At 36.2% G+C, this 22,593-nt stretch overlaps 1 protein-coding gene across 2 annotated transcripts in view; it reads left to right on the forward strand.

Moving 5' to 3' along the window:
* CAMK4 (calcium/calmodulin dependent protein kinase IV) overlaps positions 1 to 22,593 on the forward strand; it is a 220,202-nt gene that overhangs the window by 177,817 nt on the left and 19,792 nt on the right. For both annotated transcript variants that reach the window (XM_072597182.1, XM_072597183.1), the window contains 2 exons: positions 865 to 955; positions 3,961 to 4,035. In XM_072597182.1, the coding sequence (XP_072453283.1) occupies positions 865 to 955; positions 3,961 to 4,035 (166 nt within the window). The remainder of the gene's footprint in view (positions 1 to 864; positions 956 to 3,960; positions 4,036 to 22,593) is intronic.

Here is a 22,593-nt window from a genome sequence, read left to right on the forward strand (position 1 = left end):
GCCCTCTCTTTGATCACCATCATTGCCATCCTTCTCCTCAGTGGAAGTGGGAGGAGGAAGCTGCTGTCACTAGTCTTCATTCAAAAACTCTAGCTGAGAAGAAATCTTCCTCAGGCTCAAGAAATAAGAATCTTAGTTGCTTCCAAAGAGGAAAAGAAACACTGTACAAGAATCCTATTCCCAGAGTTCAATTAGGCTTCAGAATTCTTTCCTTTCTGGCAGGAAAAAATCCATATGAATACCTAGTTTACAGTTCTATGTGGAAACGTCCATATTATTGGCATTTGGTGAGTTCATAATAAAAAAAAAATCTAGTTGAACTATATTTCACTAACTACCCTTTTAATAACACATTTTAGAATTTTACTAGGAATCAAAACCAAACTCACTGGTCTATGAGTTTATAGACTCCATTTCCTTCCTTTTTTTTTTTTAAACTGGGACATTTAAGGGTATGATCTTTGCATTATCTTAGCTTTTATGATTTGATATAGTTAATACACTATTCAAATGATGACCAAGTAATGCTTATATCCTTTTGTAGCTACTGAATTCCTTACTCTCTTTTTTGAAAATGTTAAGTAATAATAATTAAATTATTATAGTTGCATATATGAGTAGAATAGCCAATACTAATTCTTAGGAGGTATTATGTTAGTCTACCTATCTGATGCTATGGCATTGAAACTGACTTTCACATCCAAATAACCATTATAGTCAATAATCTGATCACTCCTAGTTTTAAAAAATTTTCTATTTTTTATATTATATGCAAATAGTAAAATTGCTTATTATATTTATACACATACACACATATATATGATAAATACAATTTTCTGAATTTTCATAATTTTTCCTATTTAGTACCTACATGAAAATGGAATTGTCCATCGTGATCTTAAACCTGAGAATCTTCTCTATGCAACACCAGAACCAGATGCACCACTCAAAATAGGTAAGAAACAGCCCTAATGATTTATAATTCTTCTTTTTATAGGGACATAAATGTTTTTAGTAGGATATAAAACATTTCTTTTCTACAGTAAGTCCTGAATTATTTTGAATCTCAAAAGAAATGAAAAATGTGTTATGTCTGAAGAGATTTGCCCTGTATTGTTGTATTAAAAGTAGAAAAGTGATTGCTATGGTAAAAATTTGATTGTTGTAGTAAAATCTTGATTCTCAGCAAACATGGTTACCTACCTAGCCTGATCCAGAAAAGAGTGAATTGTCCATCTCTGAGTATTAGTAGTTTTCCAAACAGTACTCTGTTTGAAAAAAGAAGTTGGAGGGTATAAAAGTGTTTGGAATTACTCTTTCATGAATCTTGAAGCAAATTCTTATTAATTGTTGGTCATAGAGTGAACATCTCTTGGTTTTGCTTTTTCTCTTATCAAAGAAGGGATTGGTTTTTTTTTTTAATTTTAATTTTATTTATTTATTTTTAATTTTCAACATTCATTTCCACAAGACTTTGAGTTCCAAATTTTATCCCCATCTCTCCCCTCCTCCACCCCAAGATAGCACCAAGTCTGCCCTCCCTTCTATTACCTCCCCCCATTCCTTTCCCCTCTACTTTCTTGTAGGGCAGCTAAGTGGTGCAGTGGATAGAGCACCAGTGCAGGAGTCAGGAGGATCTGAGTTCAAATCTCACCTCAGACACTTGGCACTCACTAGCTGTGTGACTTTGGGCAAGTCACTTAACCCCAATGGCCTCATCCTGGGTCATCTCCAGTCATCCTGATGAATATCTGGTCCCTGGATTCAGATGGCTGTGGAGGAGAAGTGAGGCTGGTGACCTGTACAGCCCTCCCTCATTCAAAAAAAGGAAAAACAAAAGTCAAGTGCAAGTCATATCATCATTTCTCTGATGGTATGGTCTTTGGCAACAAAGGATGAACACACACATTCTTGTAGGGCAAGACAGATTTCTATACCCCATTGTCTATATATCTTATTTTTCAGTTGCATGTAAAAACATCTTTTAATATTTGTGTTTAAAACTTTGAGTTCCAAATTCTCTCAAAGGGATTTTTTTTTAACAGAATTATCATTTGCTGCCCCCCACCCAAATAGATGTGGTCCTAGGATAAAAAGGAGAAAGCAAAAACATGAGGAACAAGAAGCCAGGATGATTCAATTTCTTTTAAATTAAACTCCAGCTAACCAAGAGTGGACTATATACCATGAAGTCAATACATTCCCTAAATACCACTTTGTTCTGTAATGCACACATTCTCTGTATTTAATCTATGTATTTATCTATAACCACTGAAAATGAGCTCATACTCATTTTGTAGGGATACTCATACTCATTTTAGTAAGATAGAAAACATTTCTTTTCTATAGTAAGTCCTGAATTATTTTGAATCTCAAAAGAAATGAAAAATGTGTTATGTCTGAAGAGATTTGCCCTGTATTGTTGTATTAAACATAGAAAAGTGATTGCTATGGTAAAAACTTGATTGTTGTAGTAAAATCTTGATTCTCAGCAAACATGGTTACCTACCCAGCCTGATCCAGAAAAGAGTGAATTGTCCATCTCTGAGTATTTGTAGTTTTCCAAACAGTACTCTGTTTGAAAAAAGAAGTTGGACAGTATAAAGGTGTTTGGAATTACTCTTTCATGAATCTTGAAGCAAATTCTTATTAATTGTTGGGGTCTATTTCATGAATGCAGACACTGAAAAGAAACACTGAAAATGGTGAAAGTCACCTAGAATTTGCTGTGGACAGCCATTAATTAGTAAAACACACAAAAGACGGTGGACTTCAGGAAAAATGTCATTTTCCTTGCTCTCTCTTTCAGAAATGTTACCCTAAAAAAAAGTTTATCTGATGATGGATTAATAGATAAAAATGTATGCAATCGAACTTTGCATTCTGAAGTACTTCCAACTCATAGTCACCTTTAATGGGAACAGTTACTTTTTAAAGTTAAAATGCCAAGAATTTCACCCCAATTTCTAGAAGTAAAAGATTTCCAATGAAAAGTACTTGATATGTTTCCTGAGTCCTATAATTCTAGCTTGACAAGTGACTCAAAATAATAACAACTTTAAGCAGTGCTTGCCCGAATGAAATTTTTAACTGATATTTTTTTTGTTTGAAAAACTGTTCTTCTTTCCTTTTTTGACAGCAATTGATTATTGTCCCCAAAATACCCATCAGCAATTTTCTATCTGTGTTCTGGCAGAATATAGATATTTCATATTTCTGTTCATTGATGACTATTTTCTCCAAACTTTGTTGTATTTTTGCAACAAACTTTAGTTTTGCATTTCATTTCATTCTCACTAAATAATTCAGAAGTTCTGAATTGTTCTCTTTGTCTATACTATTCTTGGCAATAATTGTGCATTTCACTAATGTCAGAACTGATAACTTAATGTTATTTTATTTTGCTTGTTCTATTTCATTGAAAGAAATATTTAATACATTAGAATAGATTGAGAATTCTTAATCTGGGATTCATGAACTTTTTAAATATTTCAGTAACTATATTTGAACATAATTGGTTTATGTTGAAATTCTACCTATTTTATTTATGTACTTAAAACAGTGATCATAAAAATAAAAATAGCTAGTATTTATCACTTTAAGGATTACAAAGCCCTTGATATATATTAACTCATTTGATTGATGATATGCTAACTCATTTAAAATTATTCTGAAAAACTGTCCTCACCAGACTGCCGAAAGGATCTACGAACCAAAAAAAGATTAAGAACTTCTGGCATGAATTGAAGAAAAAATGATCATAAAATTACTTTTTTGAATTTTCTCTATTATTAAAAACTTCAAACTTTTCCCCTATAACCCTTTCTTTTTTGCCCCCAAACCTCCACTGACAAAAAAAAGTATTTTGTTGAGGATCATGTGCACAGAAGAATAGTTTCATTGAACAGTAGATGTGAAAATATAGAATTGTTTTATGCTTTGCTCCCTTTATTTTAATAGCTGATTTCGGACTTTCTAAAATTGTGGAGGATCAAGTTACCATGAAGACTGTGTGTGGAACACCGGGATACTGTGGTATGTCCTCTGTTACTGGTTTTCCCTCTACTTTTGTTTCTATTTACAACCTAATTTGTGTGTTCTACAATTTGTATCTACTCTAAAACAGATTTATCTTTGGATACAAATAGTTGAGATAGAAAAACTCATATTAAGTTAATACCTTTCTATGAGTTTTTCTCAAAGGAAGAAGCCTCCTAATAGAGAATCCAATCTGATTGCATGAAAAGTTGAATTGACAAAAAGGAATGCTACTCAAACCTTTCTGCAAAAACAAGTGTTGCTTACTTTTCAGTAATAGTCAAATATTTAATAAGTGACGCCAATGTGCCAAGCACTGGGCTAAGTACTGGGAATACAAAGGAAAGCAAAAGATGGTCCCTGCCCTCAAGGACCTCACAATCTAATGGCAAGACAACAAGCAAAGAAAGATGTATACACAATCCATCTAGAGGATTAAAAGTGGGAGAATTAAAAAGAAAGAAGGCATTGGAAAGAAGAGAGTTTGAAAAAGTTTTCTATAGAAGATAGGATTTTAGCTGGAACTTAGAGGAAACCAGGAAAAGTCAAGAAATAGAGATAGAGAAGGAGAGCAATCCAGGCATGGGGAATAGCCAAAGAAAATGCAGACAAGAGATGGTATGCCTTATTGGCGGAAGAGCAAGGAGTCCAGTGAAAATGTATCAGAGTATGTAGAAAGGAGTAAGATAAAAGAACACTGGAAAGATAGAGAGGTGCTAGGTTATAGAGATCTCTATCCTAGAGGTAATGGGGAGATATTGATGTTTATTGAGAAGGACAATATGATCAGACCTGTGTTTTAGGAAAAATCACTTTGGCAGCTGAACAAAAGATGAATTGGAATGGGAAGAGACTTGAGGGAGGCAGACCATTTTTTCAATGGCAAGCTGTTGTAATACCTCAAGTGTGATGAGGACCTGTATCAGGGTGGTGGGCAGTATCAAAGGAGAAAAGGGGGCATTTTTTGAAAGATGTTACAAAGGTGAAATTGGCAGACCTTGGACAATATATTGGACATGAGGGTGGTGGTAGTTTGAGATAGTGAGGAGCTGAGGTTTATACCTAGGTTTTTGAGCCTAGGAGACTAAGAGGGTGGTGTTACCTTGGACAATAATAGGGCATTTTCAAGGGGAGAGGGTTTGGAGAAAAGGTAATGAGTTCAGTTTTGGACACGTAAGGTTAAAGATGTCTGCTAGACATCCAGTTTAAGATGTCTGAAAGGTAGTTGGTTGGAGATGTGAGATTAGAAGTCAAAAGAGAGTTTAGGTCAGAATAAGTAGATTTGAGTGTATAGACTTAGTAATTAAATCCATGGGAACTGATGAGATCCTCAAGTGAAGTAGTGTAGAGGGAGAAGAGAAGAAGTCCAGGAGAGAAGCCTGTGGGGTTGTGGATGAGGATCTGGATTAAGATCCAGCAAAGGAGAATGAGAAGAAGTAGATGAGGAGGAGACAGGAGGATAACTGAGAAAGTGGTGTTCCAAAAACCTAGAGAGAAGGGACTATCAAGAATAAGAGGGTAGTCACCAGTGTCAGAGGCTGCAGAGAGGTGAAGAAGAATGAGGATTGAGAAAAAGTCATCATATTTGGCAAGTAGATCATTGGTAACTGGGGAAAGCAATATCTGTGGAATGATGAGGCTGGAAGCCATAAAGGGTTAAGAAGACAGTGGGAGGAGAGAAAGTAGCAGCACCATTGTAGGTAATCTTTTCAAGTGGTTTAGTCACAAAGGGCAGAAAAGATATAGGATAATAGTTAATGAGGATGGAGGGATCATATGAAAATTGTTTGTGGATATGAGAGACTTGGACATATTTGTAGTCAGTAAATAACAAGCCTATAGACAGAAAGAGATTAAAAATAAGGAAAAGAGTGGGGATGACAGTGGGACAATGTGTTGAAGGAAAAAGGATGAAATGGGATCACTTGTATAGGTAGAGGGGTTAGCCTTGTTAAGGAGTAAGCCCACTTCTTCATGTTATACCAAGGTGAAAGAAGAGATAGTTGACGTAATACATGTGAGTGATGTGAAGTAAGGATGAAGGAAGAAGAAGGATCTCGTGGCAAATAGCTTCAGTTTTATTCATAAAATACTAGGTATGGTTCTCAGTTGAAACGATGGCAGGAGGGGGAACAGTGGTAGATTTGAAAGGGGATCAAAAAAGTGTGGAAGAGCCTTTATGGAGAATGGGAGAGTGAGTTGATAAGGGCTCAAGGATTGCTGTGCAGTGGTGAAGTCCTAGTTGAGGCTGTGTAACATTCTAATGGGGAAACGACACCAAGAAGTATGTACAAAATAAATTCTAGGTCTTTTCAGAAACCAGAATCTAGCAATAATGGAATCAGGAAAAGCTTGATGTAGAAAGTAGCTTTAAAGGAAACTAGAAAATCAAAGAGAAGGACATAAGAAGAAATACATTCTGGGGGGTAGAGGGAGAAAACTGATGTGAAAGTACAGAGACAGAGGAAATGTATCATGTGAGGAACAGAGAGCCAATTTGGCTGAACTATAGAATACATGAAAGGGACTAATAGATAATAAAAGTGACATAATAAAGGTAGGTGGAAGCCAGGTTTTGAAGTGCTTTGAATGCCAACAAACGAGTTTACATTTGTTCCTAAAAAAACCAGCTGAATATGTTAAATAGGAGAGTGACATAGCCAGACCTGTGCCTTAGGAATATCACTTTTCCAGCTATGCAAAGGATTGGAGAGGAGGGAAACTGGATACATGAAGACCAATGAAAAGGCTATTGTACAAGTAGAGATGGAAGGTGATAAGAAGTTGAATTAGGGTTGTGATTTTGTGAGTGGAGAGATGAGGACAAAGACAAAAGATGGTGTCCTGGCAGAATTAACAAGACTTGACAATTGATTGGCTATGTGGAATGTAGGAGAGTTTGGAATTCAAGATGATTCTGGGTTATGAACCTCATGACTGGAAGGATGATGGCATCCTTAAAAAATATATTGGGAAGTTAGGAAGAATAATGAATCTAGGGGAAAATGTTTTCTTCTGTCTGGGACATATTGAGTGTAAGATGTTTACACACACATAAACATCTCACACTCAATATGTCCCAGGTGGGAGGCAGGTGGGACTTAAGCTCAGGAGAGTGGAGATTAATATATAGATCTGGAGTCATCTGTGTTTTTGATACTTTAACTGACAGAATGATGGGGTCACCAGGAAAGAAAATATTTAGATAAAAGGTAAGGGCAGAATCTTCGTCATTTAACCCAAAGTTAAGTGATCGTATATGAATAATGATACCATGAAGGAGGCTGAGAAGACTGAACCAAGAGGTAGAAAGAGAGAAAGTATCTAAAAGGAGAGGATCATCAACAATGCCAAATAGCGTAGGACATAGTAGTAATGGCAAAATAATGATGCTAATAATAATGTCATTTATATAGCACATATTATATGTTGGCACTGTACTAAAGACTTTTGTAAATATTATCTCATTTAATCATCACAACAATGCTGCAAAATATTTATTATCGTTATATATATTAATATTATATCAAAAATTATTATCATCATCCTAATTTTACAGTTGAGGAAACTGAGGCAAACCAACATTAAGTAACTTACCCAAGGTGATACAACGAGAAAGTCTCTAAGGCCAGATTTGAACTCAGGCCTTCCTGACTCCAGGCTCAGCACACTATCAACTGAAAAACAGTAAATAAATTTTTGAAAAAAGCTATCAGTTTAGTAATCAGGTCAGAAACCAAATTGCAAAGTGGTTTAGAAGTAAATGAAAATGTAGGCAGTGAGTATAGATTTATTTTTCTTCTAGAAGTTTGTCTTTGGAAGAGAGAAGTATAGTATGAAAGCTTTAAGGAATGGTTTTAAAAAGGGTTTAAAGGGGGAGGAGCCAAGATGGAGGAGTAGAAAGATACATATATACTAGCTCCAAACCCACAGCCCATAAAATACCTGTGAAGAGGAACTCCCGGCAGGTTCTGGAGTGGCAGAGGACACATAGCAACAGAGTGGAGGAGATTTCTGTTCCAGAGAGACCTGAAAAACTGATGTGAAAGGTCCCTCACACCCCAGACCTGGAGCAGAGGCCAGCCCTGCCTCAGCCGCGCAGCACCAAGACGAGCAGATCTGAGCAGGCTCCAGGGACGAGGTCTCCAGCTGGCACACCAGTCCCTCTACCCACAGGTGCGGGGGTTGGTGAGAGAGACTTTTTGGCTTGCTGGGAGGGGAATGGGGTGTCCCCGTGGCTTGGGCCCCCTCGGGAGGCAGCAGCGGAGGTGGCAGATGGGGGCTCCCAGAGCGGGTGGGAGCTCGGATCCATTGTTGAAGGTCTCCACATAAACCCCATGAGGGAACTGAGCCCCATGTGTGTGGCAGCCCTGCCCCCACCTGAGCACCTGAACTTAATCTCACACTGAATAGCAGCCCCACCCCAGCCCAAAGCCCTGAGGCTGAGAAGCAGCATTTGAATCTCAGACCCCAAGCACTGGCTGAGCGGATCTGGAGGCCAGGTGGGTATGAAGAGGAAACTCAGAAGTCAAGTCACTGGCTGGGAAAATGCACAGAAAAAGGGGAAAAAAAATAAGACCATAGAAGGTTACTTTCTTGGTGAACAGATATCTCCTCCCATCCTTTCAGATGAGGAAGAACAATGCTTACCATCAGAGAAAGACATAGAAGTCAAGGCTTCTGTATCCCAAACATCCAGAATAAATATTCAATGTGCTCAGGCCGTGGAAGAGCTCAAAAAGGATTTTGAAAATCAAGTTAGAGAAGTGGAGGAAAAACTGGGAAGAAAAATGAGGGAGATGCAAGAAAAGCATGAAAAGCAGGTCAACACCTTGCTAAAGGAGACCCAAAAAATTGCTGAAGAGAATAACACCTTGGAAAGTAGGCTACCTCAATTGGCAAAAGAGGTTCAAAAAGTCAATGAGGAGAAGAATGCTTTCAAAAGCAGAATTAGCCAAATGGAAAAGGAGGTTCAAAAGCTCACTGAAGAAAATACTTCTTTCAAAATTAGAATGGAACAGATGGAGGCTAATGACTTTATGAGAAACCAAGAAATCACAAAACAAAACCAAAAGAATGACAAAATGGAAGATAATGTGAAATATCTCATTGGAAAAACCACTGACCTGGAAAATAGATCCAGGAGAGACAATTTAAAAATTATGGGCCTACCTGAAAGCCATGATCAAAAAAAGAGCCTAGACATCATCTTTCATGAAATTATCAAGGAAAACTGCCCTGAGATTCTAGAACCAGAGGGCAAAATAAGTATTCAGGGAATCCACAGATCACCGCCTGAAAGAGATCCAAAAAGAGAAACTCCTAGGAACATTGTGGCCAAATTTCAGAGTTCCCTGGTCAAGGAGAAAATATTGCAAGCAGCTAAAAAGAAACAATTCAAGTATTGTGGAAATACAATCAGGATAACACAAGATCTAGCATCTTCTATATTAAGGGATCGAGGGGTGTGGAATATGATATTCCAGAAGTCAAAGGAACTAGGACTAAAACCAAGAATCACCTACCCAGCAAAACTGAATATAATACTTCAGGGGAAAAAATGGTCTTTCAATGAAATAGAGGACTTTCAAGCATTCTTGATGAAAAGACCAGAGCTGAAAAGAAAATGTGACTTTCAAACACAAGAATGAAGAGAAGCATGAAAAGGTGAACAGCAAAGAGAAGTCATAAGGGACTTACTTGAACTGTTTACATTCCTACATGGAAAGACAATATTTGTAACTCTTGAAACTTTTCAGTATCTGGGTAGTTGGTGGGATTACATACATACACACACACACAGACACACACACACACATGCACACACACACAGAGACAGAGAGCACAGAGTGAATGGAATAGGATGGGATCATATCTTTAAAAAAATGAAACTAAGCAGTGAGAGAGAAATATATTGGGAGGAGAAAAGGAGAAATGGATGGGGCAAATTATCTCTCATAAAAGAGACAGGCAAAAGCCTTTTTAGTGGAAGGAAAAAGAGGGGAGGTGAGAGAAAAACATGAAGTTTACTCTCATCACATTCCACTAAAGGAAGGAATAAAATGCACACTCATTTTGGTATGAAAACCTATCTTACAACACAGGAAAGTGGGGGAGAAGGGGATAAGCAGGGTGGGGGGGAGGATGGAAGGGAAGGCAGTGGGAGTAGGGAGCAATTTGAAGTCAACACTGTTGGGGAGGGACAGGATCAAAAGAGAGAATAGAAGTAATGGGGGACAGGATAGGATGGAGGGAAATATAGTTAGTCTTACACAACATGACTATTATGGAAGTCATTTGCAAAACTACACAGATATGGCCTATATAGAATTGCTTGCCTTCCAAAGGGAATGGGTGGGGAGGGAGGGATGATAGAAGAGAGGGCAGATTGGTGATAGGGGCAATTAGAATGCTCAGTGTTTTGGGGTGGGAGGAGGGGGCAAATGGGGAGAAAATTTGGAACCCAAAATTTTGTGAAAATGAATGTTAAAAGTTAAATAAATAAATTTTTAAAAAAAGAAAAAAGAAAAAAAGGGCTTAAAAAAACCCTAGGATAGAAGTGGGAACAAACTGAAAATCTTTTTTTAGGGAATGAAGCAGTAGATAGTTAGAGAATGAAGACTGAAGAGCGAGTGGAGATGGTCATGGTAGCATTCTGCTACCGAGACAGGATTTAATGGGATCAAGGCCAAAAATAGGGGAGTTATCCTTGGTAAGCAGAGGGACCACATTTTCATCATAGGTGGGAGTGAAGGAAGATAGTGTGTGTAAGGAGGGGTGTGTGTCAATGGGTTTGAGATATAGAGGAAAATAAGTAGCTCATGGCAAATGATCTCTCTTTTCAGTAAAAAAAAGAATGTTAAGTGTATTAGTTTATTATGTGTAAGTAGAGAGAGCTGGAATGATAGGAAGGTATAGATAAATTTCACAATTCTTGACCATGGAACTAGAATACTTGTTGGTAATGGCAAGAAAAAAGGGTGTGCCTGTCCCCTAATGCGGCTGAGGTGGAAGGAAAGAACAGATAATGGTAGCTGAGGAGGCTGAGCTTGGTAGGTCAGGATGTTGGAGAGAATATTTACCTCTACGTTGAAGACTTTTCATATACGCATGGGTACTGAGGCAGAAAGGAAGATGATGAAGCATGTACTGACCTCCTTGAAAAAGAATGAGAATGACCTCAGGGCCAATAGATATCTATAGCCAGAATACTGATTAGGTGATACATTTCTTCAGAGTGATCCTCAAAGGAAGAAAGATTGTCATTGCTTTAAAAAAGGTATCTCTTCCTGGTCTCTTTTAAACTTTTTATGAATAAATTTTTGTATTTAAGTTGTATATTCATTTGAAGCTGGTGTAGTCTTATATTTAGATTGTATTTACGTTTGAAATTTGTTGTGAAACACTAGACTAAACTTAATTTTTGCAAAGTTGCTTTCCAGTTTTCCCCTTAGTTTACAGATGATTTTTAAAAACACCAATTATAATACTTTATAGATATCCCTATCAAATATTTTGTTAGATTTATTCATTCAAGCTTATGTTCATATTCTTGAATTTCGTTTCTGTCACCCAATGCATTTTTTAAACTGGGCATGTTTATTTTTTAAGTTTAATTTAATTTTCATGATCTTCCATCCCTTCCTGCTTCTTCTTTCTTAAAGAAAGCCAAAAAACCAAAACCCCTATTACAAATAGATAGAGTCAAGTAAAATAAATTCCTGCCTTGGTCATGTCAAAATCCACTCAATCTGTACTATAAGTCCATCACCATCTCTCTATCAGGAGGTGGATAGTTGTTTGTGCACTGATTATCCCCTTCCAATTTTGAGTCACAAGAAAAATGATTAATGTCTTCATCTAAGTCATTGATAAAAAATGGTGAACATGTTAAGGATAAAGGTTGAACTCTGAAATATGACTCTGCCTTCCAGTTTGATATATATCAATTAACACTCTTTGGAACAAGGTTATTCTACCAACTACAAATCTAACTTCATCTTCAGTTTATTGCTGAGATCGTTTTCTCTTCCTACACTTTTGGTTCAACCAATTCCATTCTGTGCAAGACTGCTAGTTACAGGGATGAAGGATGAAGGAGATTAGGATGAGAGCTTAAAAAAAGAGCCTTACATTCTGCACATTCAACTAGGGGGTAGTTAACAATCATAGTGAGCAGATTTATTGGGATATATAGCCCCAGAAGAGGACATTTTCTAAGCAAAGAAGGTAGAAGATTTAGAGGTGGAGAAAAAGTTCAAGAAACACTGGGTAATTAGGGAGGACATCTAGGGGAAAGTTTATTTAAAGCAGAAAATAAATTATTCTGTTGCAGTGTTCCCTAGAATCTTTTAAGCTCTTCTGTTACATCCCTATGCATTGAAAATCATCTTGTAAAATGGATTTAACTAAAGTCTTTCATCCTCCAGAAAGCTCTACCCATTATTCCAGATTATAAATTTTCTCTCTTCTCTACATTGGAGTACATGCTATACAAATGAACAATTATATACTACCCTAATTTCATTTTGTATTGTTTAATCTAGGTTAGTTTTATCTTTCCCACTCTTCAAGGGCAGATATTGTCATGTTTCTTCGGGTGCACTACTCAAGAAATACCCTTTCTCTTTCCCAGAAGTTTTGATCCTTGAAATGTCAGCACTGTCCAAAAAATCCCACCTTTTTCTGCTAGAAGGCTAGATATCAGGATCAAAATGCTTGGGAATCAAATCTCTTCCATGATCAATCCCATCTCCATCTTCTCTACACAGGACACTGGCAATTTAGGAATATTGTTTATCAGTTCCCTTCTTGGGCAATGTGAGTGACCCCCTGTCTATATTTGATACCTCAGTGCTCAGTTACACCAGAGTTCAAAATTCAACTTTGCAAGTATAAGGTTGGAGAGACATAGTTAAACAACAATTTGGAAAAATTGATGGGGGGAGAAATGGAATACAAATTCAATATGAATCAGCAGCATAATATATCAATCAAAAAAACAAATGAAATTTTAGGATCTATTAAGAGGATCTCAGTTTCCACTAGTAAAGAAGTGATTGCCATTCTGTATTCTGCTTTGGTTAGTTATGTCTGGAGTTCACTTCTGGGAACTATATTTTAGGAAAAATATTGCTAAGCCACTGATCACCTTGAACAAGGGAAAAAGGATGGAAAATTCTCAAATTTAAGTTATATGAATACTAACAGAAGGAACTGGGGGTATTTAGTCTAAAAAAGCAAAGATTCAAAGAGAAACTTTAACTTTCTTCAAGCATTTGAAGGTATACCACAAAAATAAAGGCACTTGGTTTGTTCTGCTTAATCTCAGAAGGATAGAAATAGAAGCAATATGTACAAATTATAAAGTGGAAAATGTGGGTTTTATGTGAGGAAAAATTTCTTAGCCATTGGAGGTATCCAGAAGTGGAAAGGATAGTGAGTTCCAAATAATTAGAAATTTTCAAATATAGTCTGGATGATCACTTGTCTGATATGTTGTAGCAGGGGGTCTCTTTTAAGTATTTGTTAAGCTCTGGTCCCCTCTAGCTTTGAAATTCTATGATTCTCTAGGAGAAAAAAAGTAGTTTGTTAAAATAGAAAAAAATGTCAATGTTTTGCAATTTTGGGAGATTATTTTTGGAAAATTTTGGAAAAATTGGAATTTTTTAAAATGATGCCTCATTTTGACTGATGCCCTTGTTTCCACTGATATAAAAGCATCAATTACTTTTTAAAATAAATTTTATTTTATTTTCAATCTCTCTCCCCCTCCATAATAAAGAAAAAAACCCTGTTACAAACATGTATAGTCAAGCACAACAAATTCCTGCATTCATCATGTCATTCATATATACATAGATATATATAGATATATAGATATACACACATATATATAATATACACACATATACATATAAATATGCATATGTGTGTGTCTCAGTCTGTATACTGAAGTTCATCACTTCTCTATCAGGAGGTAGGGAGCATGTTTAGTCATGAATCTTCTGGAACTGTGGTTAGTCATTATGTTGATCAGAATTCCATCGATTCATACAAGACTTGCCAGATTTCTCTTCATCATTTTTTACAGCAAAATAGTATCTCATCACATTCATATACTATGATTTATTCAGTCATTCCCAGATTGATAGATACCCCTTAGTTTCCGGTTCTTTGCATGCACATGCATACACACATATCCACACTGCTATGAAAACTTTTTGATATTTGTTAGTTTTTTCTCTTTCTTTGATCTCTTTGAAGTATCGATTTAGTAGTTGGTATCTTAGGGCCAAATCTTATGCATAGTATAAAAGTTTTTGGTCATAGTTCCAAACCCCTTTACAGAATAGTTGAACCTCCAATAGTATATTAATGTACCTGTTTTCCCTTAGCCTCTCCGACAATTGTCATTTTCCTTTTTTTCAGTTTTGCTGATCTAATGACTATGAGGCGGCACCTCAGAGTTCTCTTCATTTGCATTTTTAAAGAATATTAGTGATTTAGAGCATTTTCTTCCATGAGGCTGTCGATAGTTTGTCGTTCTTCTAAAAAATTATTTAATTATATGCTTTGATTATTTATCAGTTGGACTCTGGAAAAGCATTCATTTCCCAATATATTCTTCTCATCCCTTTTCCCAATAAACCATCTCCTATAACAGTGATTTTTAAAGTAGAAAACAAATTCAGCAAAACTAATTGTAATGGAGGTGGAAAGGCTGAGGAGCCTGCTTTCAGGAGAATTGTAATGATATGATGAAGTAGTTAACTGGTGAAATAGACACTGGACCTGGAGTCAGGAAGGTCAGAGTTCAAATCCTGACTCAGACATAAACTAGTTATTTCATTAAGTCAAATAACATCTATCTGATTCAGTGTCTTCATCGGTAGAGGGAGGACAAAAATAGCATCTACATCATATGGTATTAAATGAGATAATATTTGTAGAGCACTTTGCAAACCTTAAAATTCTTGATAAGCACTAGTTATATGGAACAGAAGTGTCTTGGAGACTGTGGATACATATTCTGTTCCTGGTGACTAGGAGAAACCTTCTTCTCCTAGAAATACAAAATTGTTTGCATTTCTTTTTTTGCCATTTTGAAGTAAATATCCCTTTACAAAAGTTAATTCATATTAAATGGCTAAATGAAACTGAGGTTCTAACAGTGACTCCTAAGAGTGGGGGAATTCAGATACTGGGAATGAATGATTCAAAACCTTGAGCCCTGAGAGGGAAATGTAGCCTGCCTTATTCCTAAAGAGTGAGATCTGCGTATAATGGTTACATAACAAATATATTGATCTGATCTGATAGTGTATGAAATCACATACCCCTTACACAGAGAAGAGTGAGGTATCATGACACCTTGCCATTGCCACCACTGTAAGATATCCTGGGATCATGATGTGCTAATTAGTAAGAGCTCATCATAGCTATTCAGTCCCATCCATCTGATTAGGTTTCACTGCCATTTTCCTTCCATACCACCCTGCCATTACTTCTGCTGCCACTGCATCCTCCCAACTGTATCTCTTGCTTCTGCCTTGGAGGAGTATGCTGTTCTTATTACAATCATAGGTCTCATAATATCTAGACCCAGCCACTGTACTGTGCTACTCCTATCTTCCTGTCGCATTTTTTTCCCATTTCTTGCTCCAAGAACAGTAATTAAATCAACATTACATCTGCTTCTGGAAAGGGCATGTTACATGATTCCCCTATGGCTCCATTCACAATTCCCAGAGTAAAACTCCCTTTCATAACCACCATTCTTCTACATATGTGTAATTATTTTTCTCTATAGTGTTGTCATTGTATAAATTGTTCTAATTCGGGTCACTTCTCTCTTCATCAGATCAGAGAGATCTTCCCAGTTTCTTCTGAAATTTTGTTTTTCATCATTTCTTATGACACAATAATATTCCATTACATTCATATAACAATTTGTTTAGCCATTCTCCAATAGATAGATACCCCCTTAGTCTACAATTTTTGACTAGCCTGAAAAGAGCTTCTATAAGTATTTTTGCACGTATAGGTCCTTCTTCTTTTCCTTAATCTCTTTGGGACATAGACCTGATAGTGGTATTGCTGGGTTCCATATTACTTTTCAGAATGACTAGACCAATTCACAACTCCAAAATAGTGCATTAATGTGCATGTTTTTTCCTCAACCCTTTCAACATTTATCATTTTCTTCTTTTTTCATTTTTTCTAATCTTATGAGTATGAGGTAGAACCTCCAAGATGCCTTAATTTGCATCTCTCTAATTATGATTATTTGATAATTTGGACTTCTTCCTTTAAAAACTTCCTGTTTATATACTTTGGCCATTTATCTATTGAAGAATAAATTTTTATTCTTACAAGTTTGAATAAAATCCTTATGTCTTGAAAATTAGAGAAACTTGCTCAAAAGACTTTTTCTGTTCTCTGATTTTCTCCACTTCATAACATATTTGCTTTTAGATTTAGATGGATATTATTTTCCATATTGAGTTTATTTACCATATTAAGGATTTCCTATTTTTCTAGATTTTTAATTAAAAAATAGATTTTAAATTTTGTGAGAAGATTTTCAACAATTTATTGATATAATCATATAGTTTTTATATTATTGACATTATTATATTTGTAGTCTTTCTTAATTTGACCCAATTCTGAATTCTTGATATAGGTACAAACTAGTCATACTGCAAACTCGTTTTAAGGTGCTTTTTTAACCCACTTCCTAATTTTTTTTAATTTTTTTTCATGTCACTGTTTATTACTGACAGTGATCTATAGTTCTTTCTGATTTTTATCTCTATGGATTTGATATCAAGACCATATTTGTACTATAGAAGGAGATTGGAAGGGCATCTTCTTATTATGGAAAAGTTTGTGTAACATTGGAGCTAATTGTTCTTTGAATACTTGATAAAATTTATTTGTAAATCCATTTTTCTTTGTCTTTTCTCCCCTTCCCCTAACCTCTACCTTTTTTGGAGTTCATTTGTGGTTGGTTCAATTTATTTTCCTGATATTGGGTTATTTTTAGGTTTTCCAAATAATATTGGTTCATTTTGCTCAGAATTATTCTCCATTATAACTATACTTTGAGTCTTTGATGGATGTGGGTACTCCCACAAATACATATGGCTGTTCATCCCTTATGCATTCTTAGCCTATGTCTATGTTTTTCCACAGAGTCTCCTTGAATAATTTACTAGATGTATTGGTCGTCTTCCTCATGCTCTTTTAATATTTTGTAGGCACTAGTATAACACTTGAGCTGTTTAATCCATAAAGAAGTATATTTGCTCAACGAAAGACAACCTGATACTAGGCTTTGATTTTACTAAGACATTGATTGGATTTTCTTTCAGTTCAACTGTCTCTTCCCTCGGGAAAGACACAACTTAAATGGGCTTTGAGGGAAGAAACACTACCACTAGATGAGAAAGTTCAAAGAAATGATAGAAGTCACCGAATCGCAAGAAGCAAAGACATTCTCAGGAGAGGCTAAAATAGTAGAATTTTAGTTAATAGCATAATAATACTATAATTTTATGGTATTCTACATGCATATGGTTTAATTACTTATGCATATCTATATGTATATGTACATAAATACATACATGTTATATAGTGTATATATGTATAAATATTATGTGTATACATTTCATCTTACAGAAGCACAAGGTATTTTACAGGGTTTGATTCTTTAAGTATGTTAAGAGGCTTCTAGGTTTTTTTCAACCTAGCAGTGACTTTCTTCCATCTTTCTACCAAGTGTCTGTTGGTGGGGCTACAATACCTCCAATCAGCTAAAGATCAGTACTCTTTTTACCTCTTTTCAACTAGAAACCACTGCTGAACTATAGCCAATGAGATAAATACAATTTCTGTGTGTGTGTTTGTGTGTGTGTGTGTGTGTGTGTGTGAGAGAGAGAGAGAGAGAGAGAGAGAGAGAGAGAGAGAGAGAGAGAGAGAGAGAGAGAGGCAGAGACAGAGACAGAGACATAGAGAGACAGAGAGACAGAAAAAGACAGAGACAGAGAAAGAGGCAGAGAGAGGGAGAGAGATTTAGGGGGGAGAATTAAGTACATGGACTATTAATGGAAATTCAAAACTCAGCACAAATAGAAAATCTATCAAAAAGGAGTTGCATACAGTAATATACTAGTCAACAATAATCAGCAATTCAACAACAAAATATAAGGCACACAACTATTGCTGAAAGTAGCATGGCCTTTCTTGAGCCTAATTTGGCCAACCTTGACTTGAGGTCATATAAACTTCCTAATTCTTATGAGGGAGAGAAGGGGAGGACAAAATAGAGGAAGAGTGATGGTCAATCCTGTGTCTACCCCAAGAGCAGTCACTATTTCATCTTCCAGTACTTACTGAGGTGAGCAGTGACACATTAAAAAAAAGTCTGCATTTGTTTGAATGAATGAATGAATGAATGCCTTCATTAAATGTTTACTGTGTGCAAAAAACTACACTAAGCACTGGAGACACAAGTAGAAAAGTTCTCAAGGTGTTTACTTTCTAATAAAGGGAGATAAAAAATAAATATAAAGAGCAAAAGGTCCAGTGGCTCATAGTGTGCAACAAGGCAGAAGTAATTTCGATTAATTAAAAAAAAAACAGCTATTTTCAATGCTGAGCCATTTAAAAGTGACAAGAACTTTTGTTCTGTAAGATTAGATTTGGGCAGAACAACAAATAAATGAATGTAACATGAGTTACAGAGAAGTTGTTCAGGAGAACATGATCTGATTTATGAAGTTAGAAGGATGAGGTTGTTGATTGGAATGCTGATTACATCTACCTGAGGACAGTTCATTAATACCTAGCTGAGGACATTTCCTGGGCATGGGTACAAGTATATTTAAGTATAAACAATTAAATGTAGCATTGGAAATGATAGCTCAGTCTACTGTAGATCTAAGATTTCCATTTGTACTGGGCTTATAAAAGACCAACTGCGGGGCCCGTTAGTGAAGAAAGGGAGACAATCTGAGTTTCTATGGGCTTGAGTGGAAATTCTTTGTGCCTTGTAATTTTTATCAGGTTAAATAATTATTTTTCAAAAAAGAAAGATGAAAATATAGGAGTTAAAGTAGGGATGTAAGAGGATCAAATTGAAAACCAAAGGATAGCAGAAGAGGAACAACAGGGGATTTGAAAAACCGCTTGCTGGCACAGTTTGCAGAGAACAAAAAAAAGAGCAGATGACTTCGGCTGCATGATTCTCGATTGGCTGAATGAAGTTTAGATTGGAGAAGCTCCTCACAGATGTATGTTGCCCTTTTATGCCCATCTGATTTGAGAAGGAAAAGCTGACAGGGCAAGACTACTTGCAGTTGTTGTTTTTCCTTTATTCTTGAAGGAGATGATGCCATGACATGCAACTGAAGTGGATTTAAGGGAGGGAAGGCTATGCAAAGCCACCAGCCTCACTTTCTTCTCTGCAGCTATCTGGGTCCAGTGGTAAAGAATAGATTAGGAAGACTGCAGTGGGAGACCTTGGTCTTTTCAAGGTAAGGTCTTTAACAGGTCTCCCTTTGACTGAGGCAACACCCATTCAATGATTAAGGCTTAATAGAAATGAGTTAGAGAATGGTCTCTTTACCTAGCTAAAAAAAAAAATTGATCTGGGAAGGGGAAGACCCTCAGGGTTTCTGGCCAAAACAGAAACGGATTCTGAGCCAACCCTGGCCCAAACAAGGATCTGCAACTCCTTTTCCTGTATAAGAAGAGTTGGCTAAGCTGATTTGTCTTGTTCAGTTAACCTGAGCTGGTTGATGTAAACTCTGTTCTGATTGGCCACACAGCATCCTAATGAGTGAATAATTGGTTGGTGTGGGCTATATAACCCAGAGATCACAAGCCTGGTGAGCTTTACAGTTCTTCAGCATAAAAGGAACTGCTGTTCCCATTAAGAAGTAATACTTTCTAAACTGCCATTTAAAGGAAAGTTGTAAGTTGAAAATAAGAGAAGAGAATTTGTCCAACTGGAGAGCAGTGAAAAACGAAGGAAGCAGTTTCATGTGGTACGAATCATAGCATTATAAATTAGAACTGGAAGCAATCTTAGAGACGATCAAGTTCAACCCCTCATTTTATACGAGAGGAAACTGAAGCATGGGAAGATTAAATGATTTATCCAAAGTCATATAACTGGTAAGTTTCTGAGGCACAATTTAAACTTGGGTTTTCCTGATTCCAAGTTCAGATCACATCTTCCTGGACTTTCAGGAACAATACCTGGAGTAGAGAGTTGTAAGCTCTATACTATGGGAACACCCCCTGTCCCCTTCCACCCCCTCTCCACCTCAGAACATGTTTTCCTTCCTGGTTCTAGTAGGATGTGCTCACTACCTGTCCCATTCTACCATCTCCATCAGGTACTAAGGGGATTGATGGGAGAGTATGACTCAGATTTATATGTTGATTGTGATGCATTTGATTATTTCTACACTTCCTTCAATATGTGAATATCTATTACATTATAATTATTTATTTTGCCTTATTACTAAAATATATTTAAGATATAAAAATATCATTATTGTAAATGACTGATTTGTGTAAATGTAACATTTGGTATATGGGTTATGGGATATCCTCTGTGTCCTAGTATGATATGTTACAATATGAATAGCCTATTTTATAAATAGAAACACATCGGTGGGGATTCAAGAACTACCACGCTGAGTAGAGCCCAAGGTACATTTTCCTTCAACAGTTACCTGAGATAATTTGACTGTAATTGTGATAGTACTCTAACTCTGGGAACTCAGTCCTACCAGTAGGCAAACAGGTTGGAATGACCAAGTTAACCCACGGAAGGAGTTGGTGTCTACACACCCAATATGAGGGGTGACATTGAGAAGGAGACATCCCAGCTACCCCCCATGCTGTGTTATATTGTTGAAATAGTGACTACATCACTGCTCTTACTCTTGTACAAAAACTGGTATCCCTCTACAAGATTCAATTGCCATACTAGGGAAAAAATAGGCAATATTTATTCCAAAGTTCCTAGAAGAAACTTGAGAGGGGAAGGGTGTGTGAAATGAGTCAAAGAAATCTGATTTGGGGGGCGTGTCCTTCCTCTCAGAGCCTATTCCATGTAAACATAAATCTTGGGGTACTAGGCCATAGTTTATGCTCTAGCATAAGGAGTATTCCAACTTGATAGTTATTCTTGAGATTGTGGAGTAGGGAAGAAGGATCAGACAGCCTAATGAAGGGGTTGAGTACTGACCTTATGAAACTGAATATGAGTTGAAATGCTGCCTTGGAGACTTACTGTGTGAACTTAAGCTAGCTACTTAACCTGTCTGTGCTTTGGTTGCTTTACTATAAAATAGAGATAATAACAACTGATCATTTTGTTCTGAGGATTATTCTGAAGATCTAATAAGCTAATGTGTATAAAAATATTCCATGGGGTATGTAACATATATGAAGTATTATTAAAGAAAATCATTTTCATCTTATCTGACAGAGTTCAGATAGAAAAGTCCTTGGTATAAATCACTGTTTTGCTATTTTTGTTTTATATTTAATGTTCTGGAGGTTACTTCATAAGTGATAAAATGACTTCTTTTTGTAGTTAAATAAAAGGATATAAATATTCTCTGTAGGCTCACTGAAAGAATCCTTGGTACAACAGCAGTCAGGACAATAGGGATGATACGAATATGTCATATGCACATATCTAGGTAGAATTAAATTATTGCCACATGATTTTACTTTCTTCTTCTAAGTTTCTGTATCTTGGAAGTTTTTCATTTGTTGTAAAATAGATATTGTGAATATTTAGTAGAGTTACATTTATTTAAAATCTTAGTAAATGTTTATGCCTCAGTGTTATATCCAAGCAATTGTGGGAAATAGTTGAGCCTGTGATAATGCTCTGATTCCCACATAGTTTACTAGTTGAGCTCTCAAGGATGGTTTGTTGAATGGAGACTTGTTATCCATCATCAGTCCATGAAAAAACAAAGCATGTCTTACTCAACATTCAGTATTATACAATGTTACCCAATATTATGCAATAATAATTTTTTGCAGCCTGAAGTGGTGTTGCACAGTTGCTATACCTAATCTACCTGGATCACTAAATGTGGGCTTCTTAAGGATAATCTTCTTGTTGGCTACCCCAAGCCCCTCAATTTTCATAAATGTTCTGACAGTCATTTGATGCTTTCAATGTTGATATATTGTTGGCTAAGTCATCAAGGATGTTACTTATGGAGGACCTCAGACCCTTAGTTATTTCACAGTTTCCATCTGGAGGCAAATTTTCTTCAGTTATATTCAACAAATCCAATAGAATGCTCCTGCAATTGGCATTTATTTTATCTTAGTGAAATGTCTGCTTATTCCAAAAGTATTTCTGCAGGTTTTTTACTTATTGATCACAGCCTGTCAGAAAATCTGTTTTTCTTCCACCTCTTTGGCACAGAAATCTTGGTTTTTGTTACTATTTAACAGATTATTATTAGGATGCTTTCTAAACTGGTTGAGGTTCTTTTCACAGTTCTGAAA

Source organism: Notamacropus eugenii, chromosome 3, assembly GCF_028372415.1.
Source record: "Notamacropus eugenii isolate mMacEug1 chromosome 3, mMacEug1.pri_v2, whole genome shotgun sequence".
NCBI lineage: Eukaryota > Metazoa > Chordata > Mammalia > Diprotodontia > Macropodidae > Notamacropus > Notamacropus eugenii.